General features: G+C 48.5%; 1 protein-coding gene across 9 annotated transcripts in view; it reads left to right on the top strand.

The window, feature by feature from the left end:
• auts2a (activator of transcription and developmental regulator AUTS2 a) overlaps positions 1-24,318 on the top strand; it is a 1,338,783-nt gene that overhangs the window by 603,777 nt on the left and 710,688 nt on the right. For all 9 annotated transcript variants that reach the window (XM_038814055.1, XM_038814058.1, XM_038814057.1 and 6 more), the window contains one exon: positions 17,297-17,332. In XM_038814055.1, the coding sequence (XP_038669983.1) occupies positions 17,297-17,332 (36 nt within the window). The remainder of the gene's footprint in view (positions 1-17,296; positions 17,333-24,318) is intronic.

Below are 24,318 nucleotides of genomic sequence, written 5' to 3'. Positions count from 1 at the left end.
TTCCAAACGCATGATAATGGCATTGCAGTAGGTATAATGTACCTGTGCTCCTCTGTTACGTTTGTAAAGTGCACTGATCGTGCCGTAACTGGAGTATGACTGGCGCACAGGTGAAGTAGCCAATTATGCGGAGAAATTTCACTTCTTCCGCCTTGCTATATTTCTCAACAGGTGCATAACATAGACCTTAATACTGGGTTGTCAAGTCACATCAACACAGTATACTTCCCACTGACTGAAAATGTGCAGTCTCTTTAAAAGCTAATTATTGAATAACTCAAGATTGCTGTTTATGTGGTGTCACAGATGGATTTATCAAATTGGATGTTTTATTACTGTCTTGAAAAAAATAACACTTTCTGAGTTGATTTTGATTACATTATTTTAATCTGTGAATTAGTTTGGATTGGATTTGTTTATTGTCACGTGTACCGAGGTACAGTGAAAACTATTGTTCTTCATACAGATCCATACATGAAAAGAAAATACAGATGGCAAACATAAAATAACAATGCAAATACAAAGACACTGAAGCATACAGGAGTGTAGTACTACTCAGTAGAGAAGATGTGTGAAGAGATCAGATCAGAATATGCGAGGGTCGTAGTCCCTCTCTGGTAACAGCAGGGGAGTCTGGTAACAGCAGGGAACAAGCTATTTTTGAACCTGTTAGTGCATGTTCTCAGACTTTTATATTTCCTGCCTGATGGAAGAAGTTGCAAGAGTGAATAAGCTGGGTGGGAGGGGTCTTTGATTATGCTGCCCGCTTTCCCAAGCCATCAGGAGGTGTAGACTGAGTTAATGGATAGACGTTGGGTTTGTGCGATGGACTGGATGGTGTTCACGACTCTCTATAGTTTCTTCCGGTCTTAGGCCGAGCAGTTGCCACACCAAGCTGTGATGCAGCCAGATAGGATGCTTTCTATGGTGCATCTGGTAAGATTCAATGTGGACATGCCAAATTTCGTTAGTTTCCTGAGGATGTATAAGCGCTGTTGTACTTTCTTGGCCGTAGAGTATATGTGGATGGACCAAGGATGCCGAATATTCAGCGATAGTAATTTCGGATCATGCCCCGCACTGGGTGGACCTCGAGCTGGGGGAGGAGAGAGACCAGCGCCCGCTTTGGCGCTTGGAGGTGGGGCTGCTGGCAGATGAGGAGGTGGGCGGGCAGGTTCGAGGATGTATCAAGAGGTACCTGGAGGCCAATGATAATGGGGAGGTTCGAGTGGGGACGGTCTGGGAGGCATTGAAGGCGGTGATTAGAGGGGAGTTGATATCCATCCGAGCCCATAGGGAGAGGAGGGAGCAGAGAGAGAGGGAGAGGCTGGTGGGGGAGTTGGTGAGGGTGGATAGGAGATACGTGGAGGCTCCGGAGGAGGGATTGCTGGGGGAGCGGCATAGTCTTCAGGCCAAGTTCGACTTACTGATCACCAGAAAGGCGAAAGCTCAGTGGAGGAAGGCACAGGGAGCGGTTTATGAATATGGGGAGAAGGCGAGTAGGATGCTGGCGCATCAGCTCCGTAAGCGGGATGCGGCCAGTGAGATTGGTGGAGTTAAGGATAGGGGAGGGAATGTGGTGCGAAGGGGGGCAGACATCAATGGGGTCTTCAGGGACTTTTACGGGGAATTGAATCGGTCTGAACCCCCGGGGCGGGGGGGGGGGGGGGGGGGGGGGGGGGGGGATGGGGTGCTACTTGGACCGGCTGAGATTCCCGAAGGTGGAGGAGGGGCAGGTGGAGGGACTGGGGGACGCCGATTGAGCTGGAGGAGCTGGTCAAAGGGCTAGGGAGCATGCAGTCGGAGAAGGCGCCGGGGCCGGATGGGTTCCCGGTCGAATTCTATAAAATGTATGCAGACCTGCTGGGTCCCCTGTTGGTTAGGAGCTTTAACGAGGCAAGGGGGGGGGGGGGGGGGGGGGGGGGGGCTTTGCCCCCTGACTATATCCCGGGTGCTGATTTCCTTGATCCTTAAGCGGGACAAGGACCCCCTGCACTGTGGATCATACAGGCCAATCTCGCTGTTAAATGTAGATGCCAAGCTGTTGGCGAAGATCTTAGCCACAAAGATAGAGGACTGTGTGCCGTGGGTCATCCACGAGGACCAGACGGGGTTCGTGAAGGAAGGCAGCTGAACACCAACATACGGAGGCTCTTGAATGTCATTATGATGCCGGCGGTAGCGGGGGAAGCGGAGATAGTGGTGGCGCTAGACGCGGAGAAGGCCTTTGATAGGGTTGAGTGGGGGTACTTGTGGGAGGTGCTGGAAAGGTTTGGGGAGGGGTTTTTCAGATGGGTGAGGTTATATGAGGCCCCGATGGCGAGCGTGGCCACGAATAGGAGGAGATCGGAGTACTTTCGGTTATACCGAGGGACGAGACAGGGGTGTCCCTTGTCCCCCTTGCTCTTTGCGTTCGCAATCGAACCCCTGGCCATGGCGTTGAGGGAGTCGAGGAACTGGAGGGGACTGGTGCGGGGTGGGGAGGAGCACCGAGTGTCACTTTATGCGGATGACTTATTGCTATATGTGGCGGACCCAGTGGGTGGAATTCCGGAGGTGATGAAGATTCTCAGGGACTTTGGGGACTTCTCAGGGTATAAGCTCAACCTAGGTAAGAGCGAGCTGTTCGTCGTGCACCCGGGGGACCAGGAGGCGGGGATTGGTAGGCTCCCACTAAAAAGGGCGGAGAGGAGCTTTAGGTACCTGGGAGTCCAGGTGGCCAGGAGCTGGGGGGCCCTACGCAAACTTAACCTTACAAGGCTGGTGGAGCAAATGGAGGAGGAGTTTAAAAGATGGGACATGTTGCCACTGTCGCTGGCGGGCAGGGTGCAGTCAGTCAAGATGATGGTGCTCCCAAGGTTTTTGTTCCTGTTCCAGTGCCTCCCCATCCTTATCCCGAAGGCCTTTTTTAGGAGGGTCAACAGGAGTATTACGGGATTTGTATGGGCGCACGGGACCCCGAGGGTGATAAGGGTGTTTTTGGAACGGGGCAGGGATAAGGGGGAGCTGGCGCTGCCCAAACTCTGTGGCTACTATTGGGCTGCCAACGCAGCGATGGTGCGTAAGTGGGTAATGGACGGGGAAGGGGCAGCATGGAAGAGGATGGAGATGGCGTCCTGTGTGGACACGAGCTTGGAGGCGCTTGTAACGGCGCCGTTGCCGCTCCCTCCAACAAGGTATACCACGAGCCCGGTGGTGGCGGCTACCCTCAAAATTTGGGGGCAATGGAGACGGCACAGTGGGGAGCTGGGAGTCTCGATGGGGTCCCCTATACGGGGGAACCACCAGTTTGTTTCAGGGAGAATCGTTGGCGGATTCCTGAGTTGGCACAGGGCAGGTGTTAGGAGGTTGAGGGACCTGTTTGTAGATGGGAAGTTTGCGAGCCTAGGTGAGTTAGAGGAGAATTTCGGGCTACCCCGGGGAACATTTTTAGGTATATGCAGGTAAGGGCGTTTGCCAGGCGGCAGGTGGTGGGGTTCCCTCTGTTGCCCCCATGTGGGGTTCAGGACAGGGTGCTTTCGGGGGTGTGGGTTGGAAGGGGGAGGATTTCGGACATATACCAAGTGATGCAGGAGGTAGACGAGGCCTCGGTGGAGGAACTGAAGGGTAAATGGGAAGAGGAGCTGGGTGAGGAGATTGAGGAGGGGACGTGGGCGGATGCTCTGGAAAGAGTGAACTCCTCCTCTTCATGTGCAAGGCTTAGCCTCATACAGTTCAAGGTGCTACATCGGGCTCATATGATCGGGACGAGGATGAGTAGGTTCTTTGGGGGCGAAGACAGGTGTACTAGGTGCTCGGGGAGCCCAGCGAACCATGCCCATATGTTCTGGGCATGCCCAGCGTTGGGGGAATTTTGGAAGGGGGTAGCAAGCACGGTGTCGAGGGTGGTAGGATCCAGGGTCAAGCCAGGCTGGGGACTCGCAATATTTGGGGTTGCACTGGAGCCGGGAGTGCAGGAGGTGAAAGAGGCCGGTGTTCTGGCCTTTGCGTCCCTAGTAGCCCGGCGGAGGATTCTTCTTCAGTGGAAGGATGCGAGGTCCCCAAGCGTGGAGGCCTGGATCAACGATATGGCGGTGTTCATCAAATTGGAGAGGGTGAAATTTGCCCTGAGGGGATCAGTACAGGGGTTTTTCATGCAGTGGCAGCCTTTCCTGGATTTCCTGGCAGAACGGTAGGGAAAAAAGGTCAGCAGCAGCAGCAACCCAGGGGGGGAGGGGGGGGGGTCGTTTCGGTGGGTTGGGTTGAAGGGGCGTGTACATGTGTTCTTTGGCTATGACGGGTGTTAATCTCTTTCCTCTTTTTGTATTTAACGGGGGGGGGGGGGGGTTCTTTTTTGTTTTTCTTAATTGTTAATATTTTTGTTTTTTGTTAATATTTTCTGTTATTGATATTTTGTGAAAATCTGAATAAAAATTTTTTTTTTTTTTTAAATGTGGGTGGACGAGAACAGATTGTTGGTGAGGTGCACACCTAGGAATTTGAAGCTTGTCAACCATCTCCACCTCGGCACCATTGATGCAGAGGGGTGTGTACAGTACTTTGCTTTCTGAAGTCAATCACCAGCTCTTTGGTTTTGCTGACATTGAGGGAGAGATTGTTGATCTGGCTGGCTGGATTGAACAGCTCTTCTTCTATATTACTGAGGATTTGCTATTTAGAAATTATCCATTGTGGGCCAAAGAACACATGGTAGAAGCCAAACAACCCCAAGCTTTGTCTCCCAAATTATCCATGTGGTCAACTTGAAGCCAGTTGTATTCATTAGTTGGCTTCACTTATTGTCCCTCCACAGCTTTTGTCTCTCGTTAAACTGGGTGGGTTTAGGTTAATGTCAGCAGCGAATGACAAGGCCAGAAGTTCGAGAGCAACCCCACCTGGGCTGTTTCCGGGAGCTTCAACCTGATTCAATGCCCATCAGGCAGTTACCTATCTGGTGTCGGGCTCCTGACTCTTTCTGGGGCGAGATCCTTGCTCCAAGGTTCTTCAGTCCCAACACTGTCACTGGATGTGGTGGCCACTGCTGGGATTACACCCAACTGGAACAAGGAGCAGGCCCCATCAACCAGGTGAGTGGGGTTGAACTCGCCGGGGTCGGGCTCAAGCGAGGGGGAGCTGGTGGGTTGTGGTGTTGGTGATGGTGGGGCAGGGGAGGGTGTTGGTGAGGGCAGGTGGAAGTGTTTCCATGGGGACAGCCCTTACCGGTGGAAGGAAGTCATCCTGCGTCATTGGGTGCCCAATCAAGAGGGCCTGTGCCCAAGTCCTCAGGGAGGCTGTCAGCTTTTACTGAACAATCTCCTCACATGGTGAGGACCCTGAGTTGTGGCAGGAAGAGGTCCTTAATTGGCCACTGAGGAGCCTCAGTTGGTTATGGATGGGAAGGCCGTCCTTGACCTTCCCTGGTAATGTTATTGGGCAGAGCCAGGAAGGCCATAGAACTCCATCTTTACTGCAAATTTAAAGGAACCCACCTCCATCCCACCGCCTCGCTATCTGTTCCTGTGGGAGAGCTTAAGTTCCTCTCATGGTGTTCTGAATACCTCTTGCAATTCATTATCTGTTCCATTAATTACAAAGCTCCTCTGTTTGGTTTGTTCAATATAGATGAGATATTTGAAATAAAAACAGAATTGCTGTAAATACTCACTTTGTGATTGAATTCACCCTCTTTTCCTACCTGTATGCATAATATGTTGATTAAATAGGGAAATTGTTTCATTCCCACTTTCCCAGGCTGCAGAAGTGGGAACAGGGATTATGGGATTAGTTGTGTGTCCATTATTCTCTTCTCTGACAGTGCCACATCACCATTTCTAAAAAGGGAATGCCACATTATTTTCAGCATGCCGAGTTGTCATGACTGTGGATTAGGTTTAAACTTTTCAGGTCCAAACTGGGGCTGGGGCTGGTTTAGCGCAGGGCTAAAGAGCTGGTTTTGAAAGCAGATCAAGGCAGCCCAGCAGCACAGTTCAATTCCCGTACCAGCCTCCCCAAACAGGCGCCGGAATGTGGCGACGAGGGGCTTTTCACAGTAACCTCATTTGAAGCCTACATGTGATGTGAGAGAGTTACGCATGATGGGAGTAGTCATTTTATCCTTCCGCCTGGGGAACCACAGTATCCAGAATGCCACAATTGTTAATTGTATATTAACAGTATTTAATTGGATACAGGTGGTGAACATTAACTCGTGATTTGCTTGAACCCTATAAATAAACATTGACAGAAACTGTGGTTGTTGGATGAGGAGTGGCTTGTAATTTGTAACTAAATAAATATAAAAATGTGTAAAGACTGGCTCCAGTTCTATCCTTCACCAACTGGCTTTCTGGAATATGACATCAATGATCTGGGTCTCTTGGCAACCAAATTTACAAGCTAATTGGCATAAATGGTGGAAAAATAGCATTTTGATCAGATCAAGCCCAAGGTGAGGCGCAATATCTCTTCTTGTCAGCTTAAATCTTGTATGTCTCTCTTGTGGAGCCCTTGGTCTGGATTCTCTGATTCTGGAACTTTGCCCCCACACCGGAGTGGGAACGGTGAGAAACAAGCGCAAAACGCCCACCGATTCCCCATTTTGCTGGGGGCTAGTAGGACGGCAGCGTGGAGCACCTGGTCCAGCTGCCGATACACCCGTGAGATTGCCGGTCCTTGGCCTGCAGCGGCCGCGTGTGCGACACGGCGGACGCTGCCCGTGGTCCCGGCCCGCGAAATAGTGCCCTCCTTTGGCCGGCTCACATGCCACGGACCACCCCTCCACAGTGCCCCCAACCCCGAATAATGTCCCCCCCCCCCCCCGCCCAGGGATCGGCCCTCCCCCGACTGTGGACTGAGTCCACAACCGCCACGCTGAGTTCCCAACGAATGAGACCACACGCAACTGAAGCCGTTGGGAACTCGGCCGGTCGGGGCTGGAGCATCTGGGGCGGGCCTCAGGCCATGTCCTGGTGCGCTGTCCTCTCTCAGGTTGCCGTTTTGGAGGTGGCAGAGCATCACGAAAGCGGCGCCGCCCCTGATTTGGTCGGAAACCTGGATTCTCCGGCCATTCGCCGAATGTGATTTCGCCATCAGCGACTGGAGAATCCAGCCCCATGAATTGGATTCAATTTGAATTGTTTTTTGGAGCAAGCAATGAGATGGATAAAGGACTTGCACTGTCCACTCTGAGCATTGACTGTGTAACTTTGAGGATGGAATAAAAAAGTAAAAGGAATCCGAGAGGATGCCTGTGATGTGCTTTGAATCTGACTGTGTACATTGGCTACTGTGCCCAGAATCACTCACAAAATCAAACATTGAGGGGTGGCTTCTAGTTCAGAAGCTTGTATTGGAGTTTTGAGAGATACAAATCACTGCAAGAAGAAAGGTGGGAGAGGTTTTGAGTGAAGACCGTAAAACTATATGCGGTATTTGCATCTTAAGCAAATACTGTAAATTAATTAGGTCAAAGAAATAAATATTTGACATTAGAAAGGAGTGAACTTGCATTTATGCACCAACTTCTCACATCCTCAGGATTTCCCTGAGCACTTCAGTTTCAGTGAAGTACTTGGTTGTGTGTGCAATGTATTCAACAAAAGATCTCAAAAAGAAAACAAACGTGGTGAATGACAAATGAATTTAAATTTGACCATGCTGATTCAGGACAAATGTAAGTCAGGAAACTTAAGAGAGTCATAGAATCCTTACAGTGCAGAAGGAGACCATTCGGCCCATCGAGCTCTCTACCCAGATCCACTTCCCTGCCTTATCCCCTTAACTCCATAACCTAACCTGCACATTTTTGAACTGGGGAAGGAAAGTGGAACATCCGGAGGAATCCACGCAGACACAGGGGCCGGGATTCTCCCCTACCCGGCGGGGTGGGGGGTCCCGGCGTGATGGAGTGGCGTGACCCACTCCGGCGTCGGGCCGCCACAAACGTGTGGACGTCTCCGCACCTTTAGGGGCCAAGCCCTAACATTGAGGGGCTAAGCCCGCGCCGGAGTGGTTGGCGCTTCGCCAGCTGGCGTGGACTGCCTTTGGCGCCACGCCAGCCGGGGCCGAAGTAACTTTGCCGGCCAGCGGAAGTCCGCACATGCGCAGGAGCATCAGAGGCTGCTGACGTCATCCCCGTGCATGCGCAGGGGAGGGAGTCACTTCTGCCTCCGCCATGGTGAAGACTATGGCGAAGGCGGAAGGAAAAGAGTGCCCCCACGGCACAGACCCACCTGCCGATCAGTGGGCCCCGATCGCGGGCCAGGCCACCGTGGGGGCACCCTCTGGGACCAGATCGTTCCCCCCCCCCCCAAGGACCCTGTAGCCCGCCCGTGCCGCCTGCTCCCGCCGGTAAGGTAGTTGGTTTGATCCACGCAGGCGGGAGAGGCTTGACAGCGGCGGGACTTCGGCCCATCACGGGCCGGAGAATTGCCGGGGTGGGGCCCGCCGACCAGTGCGGAGCGATTCCCGCCCCCGCCAAATCTCCGGTGCCGGGGAATTCGGGACACGGCGGGGGCGGGATTGACACCGGCCCCCGGTGATTCTCCAACCCGGCGGGGGGTCAGAGAATCCCGTCCAGGGAGAACGTGCTGACTCCACACTGACAGTCACTCAAAGCTGGAATTGAACCCAGATCCTTGACACTGTGAGGCAGCAGTGCAAACCGCTGTCTCATTGTGGAGTACCATGGGATGATATGTTTCATCAGAAAGATTCACTTAAAGTGGAAAGCAGCCTATAGTCATCTGGGACTATGGTTTATTACTAGGAGTAAAGTAAAGTCGCCAAAGTGTTAGCCTACATTTCCTACATAGGCCCTTGAGCAGGCTCCTGAGCACATAACCTACTAACTGGGACATGGTGCTACCAATGGGCCTAAGTCAACACTAAACTGTATTGTATTATATTTGTTTTATTATCACGTGTACCGAGGTACAGTGAAAGGTATTGTTCTGCATACATTCCAGACAGAACATAACATACATGAAAAAAACATAGGGCATACATAAATACACAGTGTAAATACAGAGATACAGACAGCAGGTGAAGCAACCAAGAGCGCAGTACTACTCAGTAGAAAAGATGTGTGAAGTGATCAGGTCAGTCCATAAGAAGGCCATTCAGGAGTCTGGTAACAACGGGGAAGAAGCTGTTTTTTAAATATATTAGTATGTGTTCTCCGACTTTTGTATCTCCTGCCCGATGGAAGAAGTTGGAAGAGTGAATAACCCAGGTAGGAGGGGGTCTTTGATTATGCTGCCCGCTTTCCCAAAGCATTATGAGGTGTAGACAGAGTCAGTGAATTGGACGCGGGTTTGCGTGATGGACTTGGCTATGTTCACCACTCTCTGTAGTTTTTTACGGTCTTGGGCTGAGCAGTTGCCATACCAGACTGTGATGCAACCAGAGAGGATGCTTTCTATGGTACTGGAGATCTGAGGGTGTGGAAGGTTTCTATGGTAACTAGAAATCTGAGCATGTGGAAGGTGGATTATTGGTTGTTCATGATGAAAGTTGGACAGTTATTCAGGGAATGGGTCCACTAAGACCATCTGGAAAAAATTAAAGGGGTAACCTAATCACAGCTTTAAAACAAACGCTTGTATTAATTATTTTAAAACTGCATCCTCTTGTTATTACTTAAATATTCAGTGGAATTTGCACCATATTTAATGGTAAGCTTTATCTGGTGTTTGTATGGATTATAGGTAATAGGAATAAGGGGGAAATTGCTTGTAAACTTATGCAACATTTTAAAAGTCACTGTTTGCCACTTCCATTTACCAAAGATAAATTCCATCGCACCAGATCTTAGTCATTTAATGTCTGAGTCATATTGAACAACTTTAACATTCTCGCCTTGTCTGCATGGGATGGGGCTCACCCTCACAGCCCAAAGATGTGCAAGGTAGGTGGATTGGCCATGCTAAATTACCCCTTAACTGGAAGAAAAATTTAAAAAAGGAAAAGAAAATTGAACAACTTTACACATATTTTAAAGTGTCAGCTTTATCCCTTCACTTGAATCCTTTCAATAATCAAATGATTCCAGTATTAACTGAGCTCACTGCCAAGTATAAATATCATAAGATGTTAATATTTTACGGATTATTTTTGTAAATCAGCATGTAGCTTGGGTTATGAATGTGTTCCTTCTACCCTCAACAAGCCACAGCAGATGAAATCCTTTTTCATAATACGATATTTCCATCTATTTCTGTAGGTCAGACTGTTGGCCTAAACTATCCAAACTAATTACTGGAAAAATCCTGGCCTCACGCAATTTCTTAGCAAATCACATTATTAACAGGACATCCACGTTTCAAACATTCATTCCAGCAACTTCTATAAACTTCAGCCTTATTGGCACAATAAGTATTGTAGATGGAAGCAGAAAGTTACAATGAGATACTTCTATGTTCAGTGAATGGGCAAAGCTGTGGCAGATGGTGTTCAATGTGGGGATAGGAGAGGACATCCACTTTGGACCTCACAGCAATAAACTAGAGTATTTATTTAAAAGTGAGAAGTTTCGAACTGTAGAGGTAGCAGAGAGAATGAATGCAAAAGCAAAATTCTGCAGGTGCTAGATTCCTGAAATAAAATACAGAAAATGCTGGAAGCAATCAGCAAGTCAGGCAGCATCTGTGGAATAGGGTAAACATTTCAAGTTGATGACCCTTGTGACATTATGTAGAATGTCTAGAATATAAAGGGTTAATGTAATATCATAGTTTACCACTAGATGGAGCTAGATGCCGAACTATAAAAACACTGACTCTCAGGCTTCTGGGTGATGGCTGGAGAGAGTGCAGAGGAGAGGGCAGAGTACAGTTATAGATAGAGTGTAGAGACTAGTTTTAGTAGAGTGTAGATTGTAGATTACCATGTGTAGTAATCCACGGGAGGCAGGAGTTCCGTCACCACACCAATATTTATTTACAATAACGATATTACAGGAGCAGCTACAAACAGTGCTTCTAGCAGTCCAGTCAACTAAAGATTGTTCACAAAGCCTACACAGGTGATTATATGGGCCCCCTCAATGAGCTATCATTGAGGGAGCTCATACTCCAATTGGCCAACCAATAAAGCCAATTGGAGTTCATTACACCCCTGCCCCCCAAGGTCCGAGGAATTCCTGCCAGCTGGCATTCCTCTGAGCTTCTTCCTGCTCCTCATGTCTGGGTCTGTCACCTCTGTGTCGTCCGCCGGGCGTTCTCCGAAGTGGGCGGGGTGTACCTTATAGGTGCCCGTCTTTTCCTTGACGACCTCCTTGGAAGTTGTTCTTCCTCCTCCTCGGGGAGAGGTGTCGCGGCGGCCTCGTCGAGTGTGTCCATCTCCGACTCTGATGGCTGGATGATGGGGTCTGGAGAAATTGCTCGGGGCTGGGGATCCTTTCCGTCTGGGCTATCCCAGCTTGAGGCGGTCCTGCTTCGCCTGCCTCCAGGTGTGGTTCCGCTGCCCTTATTTGGTCTAGGTGTTTCTTCAGCACCTTACCTCCTATTGAAACCTCATAGGATATGGGCCCTGTTTGGGACTCTACCGTGCCTTTGACCCACGTTGGTCCATTCCCATAATTCTTGACCCAAACCGGTGCCCCCACCTGGAAATGTCTCTGCTGCCGACTATTATCATGCCCCCTGCGTTGGGTCTCCTGTTGTTTCTCCACTTTCCCCGTTAAATTTGGGAAAAGGAGACTCAGCCTCGTTCGCAGCCGCCTTCCCATTAAAAGTTCAGCTGGCGGTATGCCCGTTGTGGAATGCGGTGTGGTCCTGTAATCAAACAGCCAGCGGGAGAGCTTTGTGTCTATTGACGCTGCCGGCTGCTTCTTGAGTCCCGCTTTAAGTGTCTGGACCGCTCTCTCTGCCAGGCCGTTGGTCGCTGGATGGTAAGGGGCCGTTTTGATGTGACGGACTCCGTTTTCCTTCAGGAATTTTCCAAATTCCCCACTTGTGAATGCCGTTCCGTTGTCCGACACCAATACCTCCGGAAGTCCATGTGTTGCAAACGAGGCCCTGAGCTTTTCAATTGTCGATGCTGTGCTTGCCGTGTTTACCCGGTGGACGTCCAACCATTTGGAGTGGGCGTCCACTATCAACAAAATCATTGAGCCCATGAAAGGGCCGGCGTGGTCAATATGCAGACGGGTCCACGGTCTGCCTGGCCATTCCCACGGGTGCAATGGCGCCGCTGGTGGCACTCTTGGCACCGACGTACCAAGGCTGCTATGTCTGTGTCCAAACCTGGCCACCAAACATAGCTTCGAGCTAGCAACTTCATTTTAGACACCCCTGGGTGTCCGTGATGTAACTCAGTTAAGATTGCCTGACGGCCCTGAGCTGGGACGATTACCCGGGCTCCCCATAACAGGATACCGTCTTCTACGGTTATTTGGTCCCTTCTGCTCCAGTATGGGTGCATCTGGGGCTCCACTGGTCTTACCAGTTCCCCTGTTAGCAGTAAATGCTTCATCTTGGCTAAAACTGGGTCTTCTTGCGTCCACAACCGAATATGTTGTGCGTCTACTGGTAGGGTGTCCAAAAAATTTAGAGTCATTACTGTCTCCTCTACTTTTGGTATTTGCGGCGGAGTGTCCGGGAGGGGAAGTCTGCTCAAAGTATCTGCATGTGGGCAGCACGGTAGCATTGTGGATAGCACAAATGCTTCGCAGCTCCAAGGTCCCAGGTTCGATTCCGGCTTGGGTCACTGTCTGTGCGGAGTCTGCACATCCTCCCCGTGTGTGCGTGGGTTTCCTCCGGGTGCTCCGGTTTCCTCCCACAGTCCAAAGATGTGCAGGTTAGGTGGATTGGCCATGATAAATTGCCCTTAGTGTCCAAAATTGCCCTTAGTGTTGGGTGGGGTTACTGGGTTATGGGGATAGGGTGTTGATCTTGGGTAGGGTGCTCTTTCCAAGAGCCGGTGCAGACTCGATGGGCCAAATGGCCTCCTTCTGCACTGTAAATTCTATGAAATGTGCTACTCGCGTTCCCGGTCTGTGCTCCAGAACGTATCTATACGCCGCCAGTAGCAACGCCCAGCATTGGATTCTAGCTGATGCTATCGGGGGTATTGACTTGTCTTCTTTTAATAACCCTAATAACGGCTTATGGTCCGTCACTATGGTGAATTTCCGCCCGTACAGATACTGGTAAAATTTTTTTACTGCGAATATCACCGCCAGTCCTTCCTTCTCGATTTGGGCGTACGTCCTCTCAGCCATCGCCAAGGTCCTCGAAGCATAGGCTATTGGCCGTTCTTCCCCATTCCTTCCTCTATGGGCTAAGACGGCTCCTACCCCGTAGTGGGATGCATCACAAGTGACCACCAACTCCTTCCTTGGGTCATAATGCTCTAGGACATTTTCGGATGACAGCTGTTCCTTAATGTCCCTAAATGCTCTGTTTTGGCGGGTGGACCATTTTCATTCTTGCCCCTTTTTTAGTAGCTGGTGGAGGGGTTCTAGGATGGACGCCCTATTTTCAATAAATGTTCCATAATAGGTTACCAACCCTAGAAATGATCGTAACTCCTGGACTGTGGTGGGAGCTGGGGCTTCTTTTATTGCCCTTACTCTGATTTCTAATGGATGTAAGCCTGACTCACCTACTTTATATCCCAGGTACGTCACTTGTGGGGCCAGAAAAACACATTTTTCCCTTTTTAGCCGTACGCCTGCCTTTGCGAAACGCCAGAGCACTTCCTCCAGGTTCCTCAAGTGTTCCCTGTTTGTCCTACCCGTGATTAAGACATCGTCCAAATAAATCGCCACCTGCGGTAGTCCCTGCAGAATATTTTCCATTTTTCGCTGGAATGTAACGCAGGCCGATGACACTCCAAAAGGTAGCCTAGTATAACGAAAAAGGCTCTTCAGGGTGTTGATCGTAGCGAACTTCTGGGAGCCCTTGTCCAGTTTTAACTGCAGGTAGGCGTGGCTCATGTCTAGTTTCGTGAACAAAAGCCCACCTGCCAATTTGGCATATAGGTCGTCTATTTTCGGGATTGGGTATTTGTCCAGCAGTGCGTATTTGTTTACTGTCTGTTTGAAATCTCCACAGAGATGTATCGAGCCGTCTGGCTTCAAAATTGGTACCACCGGCGCTGCCCATTCCGAGAACTGTACTGGTCTGATAATGCCGTCGCGCCGTAACCTTTCTATTTCGTCATCTACTTTCTTCCTTAATGCAAAAGGTACCGGCCTGGCCTTACAAAATTTCGGAAGGGCTTCTGGGTCCACGTGCAAAGTTGCTTTGGTGCCTATGATTTCCCCCAAACCTTCCTGGAAGACCTCCGGGTATTTTTGGAATACTTCAGTCAACTGCCCGCTTCCACTCTGGAAAATTTTCATCCAATCTAATTTTAGGTCTTTCAGCCAGTTCCGTCCAGTTAAGCTCGGTCCGGAGCCCTCTACTATCGTCAACGGTAATCTGAGCAATTGTTTCTCATATTCCACAGGTACATGAGTCGTGCCTAGAACTTCCAGGGGTTCCCCAGTGTAGGTTTTAAGTTTCGTCGATGTTTTTGTTAGGGTTAGTGGCTGCAGTCCATCTTTGATTTTTCTAAATGCTGCCACTCCCATTCCTGATACGGCCGCACCCGTGTCTATTTCCATTATTGCCGGCCGCCCGTTCACCCGTGGGGTAATCCTAATGGGTTCTGCTTTCTTTGTTGTAATATTATATTATTGTTCCCCTTCGGAGGAGGATGGGGCGTCTAGGTTGTGTACTTCCCTGCGTCCCCACCTGCTATTCCACTTTTGCGACCTCTTTCCACGGTTTCTGTCATTGTTACCCCACTCTGTCCGGTGCCAGAAACGGTCTTTCTCTGTTGGGGGAAGCCTCAGCCGGTACTTCCCTCTGTCTCCAGTTAGTCCTGGCAGACTTGGGGGCAGTTCTGGCGTTTTCCTTTTTCCCTCTATTCCTCAGGTTTTTCCTGAGAGCGGCTATCCGGTAGCAGGACCCGTTGTGGTAGTCCCTCTCACAGGTATCTACCTCCATTGGCGTGCCGTGTAGTTCCTGCGCCCCACTTGCTGCCTTTTCTAGGGACAGTGCGAGCTGTAACGCCTGCCTGCAGTCTAGTTCCGTTTCCGCCAACAGGCGTTTCTGTACTGTGAGGTCGTTTATACCACACACTAACCGGTCCCGAAGCATTTCATTTAGCGTCGGGCCGAACTCACATTTTTCTGCCAGCCTTCTCAGGCGGGTCAAGAAATTCGTGACTGACTCCCTGTCTTCCCGTTTCGCTGTGTAGATTCTGTACCTACACAAAATGAGGGGTGGTTTTGGGTCATAGTGCTCTTTCGCCAATTCTGTTATTTCTTGGAATGTTTTCGTGTCCGGCGCATCAGGATAAGTCAGACTACGTATAATGGCGAAAGCGGAGGGTCCGCACGCCGACAGCAGGATAAGCCGTCTCTTTTCGTCCGTCAGCATATCATTTGCCCGGAAGAAGTAACACATTCTCTCCACTTACTGGGACCAGTCCTCAATAGCCGGGTCGAATGCCTCTAACCTCCCAAAAAACGGCATTTTTTTAATTGGCAAGGCTTACCCTCCGAGTGCGGCAGCTGGTCTCCGCAAAATTCGTAGTTTACCTCGTCGCCACTGTAGTAATCCACAGGAGGCCGGAGTTCCGTCACCACACCAATATTTATTTACAATAACGATATTACAGGAGCAGCTACAAACAGTGCTGCCAGCAGTCCAGTCAAAGGCTCCCAAAGCCTACACAGGTGATTATATGGGCCCCCTCAATGAGCTATCATTGAGGGAGCTCATACTCCAATTGGCCAACCAATAAAGCCAATTGGAGTTCATTACACTATAGAAGTAAGTGGTCGAGCTTTAATAAGTAGTGTAATAAATGTTAGCTTTGTGATTTAACTCAACTTCTGTGGTTTTTTTGAGCACTATGAAATCCATCCTGATAATAAGAGTCACAAAGAGCACCACAACCCGAAGAATCATTGACTTGAAATGTTAACTGTCTCTCATCACAGATGCTGCTTGAGCTGCTGAGTGTTTCCAGCATTTTCTGCTTCCATTAAGAAATAATAATTTAAAGCAGAAATGGAATCTTTGCCTTCATCTCAAGGAGGCTGGAATATAAAAGAATCGAGGATATACTGCAGTTGTATAAGGCTCTGGTTTAGACTGGAATACTACATTCAGTTCTGTCCATCATACTTCAGAAAGTATATGTTGGACTCGGAAGAGATGGATTGCAGATTTACCAGGGCTACAAAGGTTAAATTTGGCATAGGCTAGACTTGTATTCCCTTGAGTAGGGAAGATTAAGGGGTGATCTAATTAAGTGCTTGAGATGGTTGAAGCAGTTGGTAAGACAGAGAGAAATATTTCCCCAGTGTGTCAGTCCAGAACAAGGAGGCGTATAAACCTTATAATTGGGACTTGGCCGTTCTGTATTAGTTAATCTGGAACTTTCCACCCCAAAAAGTTGAGTCTCAGTCAATTGAAAATTTCCAGACAAATGTTGGTAGGTTTCAGTTAGGCAAGGATGTTTAGGGTTAAGGACCCAAGGCAGGACAGATCAACAATCAACTATGTGAATTGTGGAGCAGGTTTGAGGGACTGAATAGATTATTGCCGTTCCTTATTCTGTGCAATACTGTACATGCATGCTGTTTTGCAATAATCCAAATGTACATTGTTGGCTTTGCAAAATTTATAGCTTATTTTAGTCCAAGAAAATGCTGCCATTGTTCCTTAAGTGTCTATAAAGTGTTACTTTTCAAACATCTTGCTAATGTTATTGAAAATGATCTCATTTTTGTTTGGCACAGCAGAAAAACCCTGCATGAATACATTGACCCACTGTGTCATGCTCGACAGAGTCAGTGAGTTTCTTTGGTCCCTTTTGAAGATAGGCTTTTTTTTTTTAACATAGTCACGGCAGCAGAGCGCAGCATCCTTGGCTCACTAACTCGAGACCATGCCACTGAATGTCAAGAGCCACAGAGGTCACCTGTTACTAGTCTGTTCAGTCTCAGCACAAGGTAAAGATGCCACCATTACCCGGCTGCCTGTCATATAAATTGGCAATTACTGCGGCAGCAGAGATGTGGCGATCTGTAAATAGAGTGTTACCTCTCAATCCTGATGAGAGATGTGAGAGGAAAATGAGACCGTACAAGCTTGTTGCAAAACAGCTGACAAGGTCCCCCACCCACCCCCAACCCTCCCCCAACGCTGAAACTACGACGATGAAAGCACACGAGGGTTGCTAATGAACTCATGAGGATAGAATAATGTGGAATATGATCACTAATTTCCCTTTCTTCTCTTGTGTTCTCTTGCAGAGCTCTGCTCATTCCAGTTTGGGAACTGGTTATTTTGTGAGTATAAATGCAAATGTGCAATCATTACACATTTTTTCAGATTTTAAAGCCATTTTACATTTCAGTTGCTCGATATTAAAACAGGTACAAGTGAACGAATTGGAAGGTTCCTTGGGGACTACTACAGTAAATTCAGTGCCGCTGCATTGGTAACTTGAGGGTCATGCAAGGATGCAAGGCATCCATTGCCTAATGAGGAAGGAATTGCAATTATATTGTCATTGTATTAACTTGCTGCTCCCCATTGGGAAGCCAGTGGCAAACAACATTGAAACTGTCAATGTCATTTCTGGAATAAATCTCATTAACATGCAGAGTATATTGCACTGGATCTCCAAGTCTGTTCTTGTTATTCAGACTATTTGTTATTCAGCAGACTTTAAAAAAAAAGAAACATATGCTACTAACGTACTTCAGAAAGCTGACAATGCTGAGTTGATTAAAAGGACTATCGTGGTATTAAGGGGGAAAAGTCTGCACAGCAAGCCTATACTGGCCTGCAGCCTTTTTTGACAGGTGTGCGAATCAGAGAAGATGGATCAACACGCGTGAGACAGAGTGTGCCAACTCCTTTGGTGCTCGGGCGTCGTTTGCTAATGCTTAATAATTATAATTATGCAATAAGACTGTAAATAATGTGCAGAAAAGTCCAGATTTCACAATCAGCCAACTAGCCATTGACACTATTTCATGCCAAAAGTGTGAACGAAATTATAACACCTCTTGTCTAAAGATGCTACTGCAATTTTGAAGGCTGTCAGCACTTCTGATTCTGCGTACAGTTTCTTAAGTATCTGCTGGATTCTGATTTCAAAGTGTATTCTCCTTATCGTCATATGGCTGAGGGTAGGAAATTTTAACATGCAGGAAGGAATCTTGACAATATGCTCAAAATGAGAAAAATGCAGTGAACCTTTGGATAACACAGTCTTGAGGAGCTATGCAAAAATGTATGTTACATTGAAGATTTCTCTAATAGAGAGCATAGACAATTTGTGCTACATTAAAGGTCATGGCATATTAGAGCATGTAATGGTAAGGGGCGACTATACCTCCAAAGATCATTATAAACATATAAAGTTAATGGAAGAGCCATTATATTAACACTGGAATCCATTTGTACGGAAAGTAATGAACAGAATAGCAATGGTCGTTATCACTGTTGTTCTGACAGCCACACACTGTTATGGAACACTTGCCAGTCTCTTGCTGTAATAAATGATTTAGTGGCGTTATTAACTATATAACTAATGTTCCTTAATAATAACTTTGTTACCTGGAGTGGTACATTTGAGAGCTTAAAATGTATGGCGTGTATTAAAGACGATATTGCTTTTGGAACAGTAGTTAGTGCAGTTCTGTGATTTTTGGAGTGTGCGTTGAAGACTGCATTATGTTACAAGCTGCAGGAAATGGTTTAATATTCCATTTTTAAAATTTTTAAAAAATAAATTTAGAGTACCCAATTATTTTTTCCAATTAAGGGGCCATTTAGCATGGCCAATTCACCTAACCTGCACATCTTTGGGTTGTGGGGGCGAAACCCACGCAGACACGGGGAGAACGTGCAAACTCCACACGGACAGTGCCCCAGGGCCGGGATTCGAACCCGGGTCCTCAGCGCCATAGGCAGCAATGCTAACCACTGTGCCACCGTGCTGCCCTAATATTCCATTTTAACATGCAGAATTTCATCCACAAATGTCATCCCAATGACAATTGACACAATGACAAATGGTTTATTTATAGGTTTGGTTTTATATGTATCCTCATGATTTGTCAATTGTAAGATTTTTAAAAAAAAGAAAAGATTCGGACGAATTTTACTATCTATAATATTGAAGACATTGCCATATCTATGAAACCACGTCGTCATATCCTTTAAAGGTAAGTCTGAGAACGAGTCCTTAAGTCATTTAGAGTGAATGTTGATGGAATGATAAATTGATGCAGCTCAGAAGAGATCACTAAACCCATCCTGTTTGTGCTGCTGGCTCATTAAAAGATCTATCCAATCAGTCCCACTCCCTTGCTTCTTCTTCATAGTCCAGCAAATCTTTCCTTGTCAGGTAGTCCTCCATTTTCCTTTCAAACTTCATTATTGAATCTGTTTCTACCACCATTTCAGGAGTCCATTCAGATCACAACAGCTCTCTGTTTCAAAGTATGTTTTCACATGTCACCTCTGGTTCTTTTGCCTATACCTTAGTCTGTGTCCTCTGGTTACTGTTGTGTTTGCTTCACCCTTGTATTAGTATTAAGTACACACACAGTACATATCATGCAAAAGAAATCGATTATCACTTCAGCTTGAGTTCGTTAGTGAGGGCTGGCTACATATATCCAGCGGCAGATCTTCTCTGGACAAGCTCTCTCTGCAGACTGAGACACAAAGGGTATCAGCCAGACGGTAAGTTTTTTAAATTTCCTTTCCACTGTGGTACATTAAAAACATAGCCACATCTCCAAACAATATCGCACAACAGTTATCAAATATTTTCCCAATAGAAACAGTTTCTCCTTGTTGACTCAATCAAAACCCTTTAAGATGTGGAGATGTCGGTGTTGGACTGGGGTGGGAACAGTAAGAAATCTTACAACACCAGGTTAAAGTCCAACAGGTTTGTTTTTCGAATCACTTGGTTTTGGAGCGCAGCTCCTTCCTCAGGTGAATCGCCTGAGGAAGGAGCTACACTCCGAAAGCTAGTGATCCAAAACAAACCTGTTGGACTTTAACCTGGTGTTGTAAAATCCTTTAAGATATTGAACACCAAATCTCCCTTTAACCCTTTCTGGATGAAGAAGAAAAAGCCAATTTCTCTAATTTCTCCTTGCAATCTGAAACCTTTCATCTCTAGTACTATTCCAATAAATTTCTGCTGTACAATCTCTGGGACCTTGACATCGTTCCTGTACAGTGGTGTCCAGAAATCACTGCAGTACTCCAGTTGGGACCTAACCAGCTTTTTGTAAAGTTTCAGCATAACTGCCTTGTTTTTGTATACAATGCTCTGCTTCTAAAGCCAAGCTAAGGGGATCAGGGGTTATAGGGAGAAGGCAGGAGAATAGGGATGAGAAAATATCAGCCATGATTGAATGACGGAGCAGACTCGATGGGCCAAATGGCCCAATTCTGCTTCTATGTCTTATGGACCCAATGTACCCTTTTAACAACCTTTTCAACTTGCCCAGCTGTCCACAAAGCCTTAAGTACTAAATCCTCAGATCTCTCTTCAGTTTATATCTCCCAAAGCGAATCACTACACTGATCAAATATAATCTGTCATGCATCTACCTTTTTCGCCAGTCTATATCCACCTGAGACCAGTTCCTCTCCTTTCATTGTTTAATACAATTCTGCATTTGACATTATCTGCCATTTTGAAATGATGCCCAGTCTACTGAAATGTCTTTAATATATATCAATAGGAGCAGTATTTCCCACACTAATCCCTGAGGTCAGAAAAGCATTGACTAACCATTACTTTCTGCTTTCTGATCGAAGTAAGTCACAGCGCCTTTAAATCCTATGGGCTTCAATTTTGCTCGCGTGTCTGTTGTGCCAAACAGCTGTTTGAAAATCCATACATACATCAACCACACTCCCAACATCAACATTATCTGTTACTTCATTGAAGAATTTAATCAGGCTGACTAGCCTCTAGTTGTGTTTATTCCTCTCCCATTATTGAACAGGGGCTTACTTTTCAAACTGCCAGTCCTCTGTTGCCACTTCCATATCTGAGAACAATTGAAAGATTGTGGCCAGAGCCTCCACAATTTCCACATTTCCCTCCCTCATGAAACATAGGAGGCATCCATCCTGAGCTGGTTGATCATTCTGGCAGTCTTTTCAATACTCCTCTTTATCTATTTTTATGCAACCTAATATCTCCTTTTTTATAAATTTGGAATACCCAATTATTTTTTTTCCAATTAGGGGGCAATTTAGCATGGCCAGTCCACCTAACCTGCACATCTTTGGGTTGTGAGGGTGAGACCCACGCAGACACGGGGAGAATGTGCAAACTCCACACAGTGACCCACGGCCGGGAATGAACGCGGATCCTCAGCACCGTAGGCAGCAGTGCTAACCACCCTGCCGCCTGCTATACAATTTCTCAAGCATCACCTCCTTTACTGTGATATTGGTTACATTGGTTTCTTTGTTGATGTAAAGTACTCATTCAGCACATCAGCCATCCCCTCTTCTCTCCATATGAAGGTCTTCCTTTTGGTCTCTAAACGACCCCAATCTCTTTTGGCCACTCTTTTGATCTTTGGGGTTCTCTTTTATGCTGTCATTTAATCTATATTCATGCACACCCTTCACTTTCCTCTTTCACCTTTCCCATATTTTTTGTATACAGTTTGGTTCTCTATGTATGAACTCGATATTTGTCAAAAACCATCCTTTTCTATTGCATTTTAATCTCTGTAACTTTAGTTATCTAGTGAGCTTGAGCTTTGTGTGCCCTCCTCCTCTTCCTCAGAAGCATTGGGTGGAATTCTCTGATAATGGGGCTATGTCTCCACACCCGCATGAAAATGGATGCGGATCACTCTGAACTTTCCTGAAGATAGTCCAGAATGATTCTCCGTTTTGCAGGGGGCTAGCAGGGCCCTGGAGTGCTCCACGCAGCTCCGGTTGCCGATACGGGGCCCTGCACTTATGGCCGCGGGTCAGCGCATGAGCGCGGCGGCTGCCTGCAGCAATGGACCCGCGCAACATGGCGGACCCACACTGCGGGCCGGCCCCGACAATATAGGCCCCCCCCCCCCCGAGATCGCGCACGGCCGCTGACCGGTGGCCCCCGATCGCGAGCCAAGCAGCCTTCCAGGAGGCTCCATCCCCCCTTGCCGGTGACGGATCCCCCAGCTCCCCCCCCACCAGGGTGGCCGTGGGCTGAGTCCGCAGCTGCCACTCGGAGCTCCCGCCGGGTGGAACCATGAGTGAACCACGCTGGCGGGAACTCGGCGGAGAATCGCCGTGGGGGCCTCTTTCAATGGCCCCCAACGGGCGCCACGTCGACTGCGCGCGCGCAATTGGCAGCGATTCTCCGGTCCCCGGAGAATTGCGGGACCGGTGCCGGACCCGATCGTGGGTCTGACACCCATTCTCCACCCGCCCGGCGAGCGCGATTGCAGCGCGGAGGCTCGGTGAATTACGGCCATTAACTTAATGCAAAATCTTACTTTCCACCTTCTATCCAACAATTACATGAGGTTGGTTGTGCAAATAGATTGACCCCAATAGATTTTTAGACCCTGTACATTTGGTTTGCTACTACAGTACATCGAAGCACATTGAAATATTTGCACACACCTATGCTTCTTTTCATCATCAAGAATTCATATATCGGATTCATGGTGTTGATTTGAGAACGTGCAGTTGGGTTAACATTAAATGTTCCATCCTGAAAAGTTCAAAATTGGCCTGTGATTTAAATTTGCACAAAATTTTAAGACTGGATGTCAAATATTGCAGTTCACTTCACCCTATTCCCAACTGGGTGTGCAGAAAAATCATGCCACTTTGTGATCACCTTCTCTATGTTCTGCAAAGTTTGCTGTGCTTTGGACAGCTGGAATTCAATGAAGGATACCATTGAGAAGTAAGATTGTATTTTCTGCAGCAGGGGAGGGGGCATGAGGCAATCAAATTTGTGGTTCAATCCGGCACTACCCTTGATTTGTTGACCTAGTGTGCGCCAATGCACAGTCACTTGCAGCTCAGCATTGTAAACAAATAGTGAATATTAAACTTTGAACTCCATCAAAACGCTCATGAACGCCACACTAATTCCATGGTGTGCTTTTTCCAGCATTGCACGCAGCCTTTTAAAAAAAAATTCATTTATGGGATGTGGGCATCGCTGGTTTGGCCTGCATTTATTGCCCATCCCTGAGTGTGGAGGGGGAGGGAGACTGTGGAGGGTGGAGGTAGAGTGTGGAGGTGGAGGGGGAAGGGAGAGTGTGGAGGGGGGAGGGAGAGTGTGGAGGGAGGGAGAGGGGAGGGGGAGAGAGAGTGTGGAGGGGAGGGAGAGGGGAGGGGGAGAGAGAGTGTGGAGGGGAGAGGGGAGGGAGGAGGGAGAATGTGGAGGGAGAGGGGAGGGAGAGTGTAGGGGAGGGGGAGGGAGAGTGTGGAGGGAGGGAAAGGGGAGGAGGCAGAGTGTGGAGAGAAGGAGAGGGGAGGGGGGAGGGAGGGATGGGGAGGCAGAGTGTGGAGGGAGGGATGGGGAGGCAGAGTGTGGAGGGAGGGAGGGAGTGTGGAAGGAGGGAGGGAGGAGGGAGTGGAGGGAGGGAGGCGGGAGAATGTGGAGGGAGGGAGAGAGGAGGGAGTGGAGGGAGGGAGGAGGGAGAATGTGGAGGGAGGGAGGAGGGAGAATGTGGAGGGAGGGAGTAGGGAGTGCGTGGAGGGAGCGAGGAGGGAGAGTGTGGAGGGAGGGAGGAGGGAGTGTGTGGAGGGAGCGAGGAGGGAGAGTGTGGAGGGAGGGAGAGCGTGGAGGGAGGGAGGAGGGAGAGTGTGGAGGGAGGGAGAGTGTGGAGGGGGAAAGGGGGAGTGTGATGGAGAGGGGAGGGAGCGGTTGAGGGAAAGTGTGGAGGAATGTGGGGGAAGGGGACGGAGGTGGGAGGGACAGTGTGGAGGGAGGGGTAGGGGTATGGAGAGAGGGGCGGGAGTGTGGAGGGAGGGGGCGTGTGTGGAGGGAGGGGGGAGTGTTTGGAGGGAGGTGGAGAGTGTGGAAGGAGGGGGGAGAGTGTAGAAGGAGGGGGGAGAGTGTGGAAGGAGGGGGGAGAGTGTGGAAGGAGGGGGGAGAGTGTGGAAGGAGGGGGGAGAGTGTGGAAGGAGGGGGGAGAGTGGAAGGAGGGGGGAGAGTGTGGAAGGAGGGGGAGAGTGTGGAGGGAGGGGGAGAGTGTGGAAGGAGGGAGGGGGAGAGTGTGGTGGGAGGGAGGGGGAGAGTGTGGAGGGAGCGAAGGGGAGA

This window comes from Scyliorhinus canicula, chromosome 12 (genome assembly GCF_902713615.1).
Source record: "Scyliorhinus canicula chromosome 12, sScyCan1.1, whole genome shotgun sequence".
NCBI classification, from domain to species: Eukaryota; Metazoa; Chordata; class Chondrichthyes; order Carcharhiniformes; family Scyliorhinidae; genus Scyliorhinus; species Scyliorhinus canicula.
This window is presented reverse-complemented; position numbering and strand designations above follow the sequence as displayed.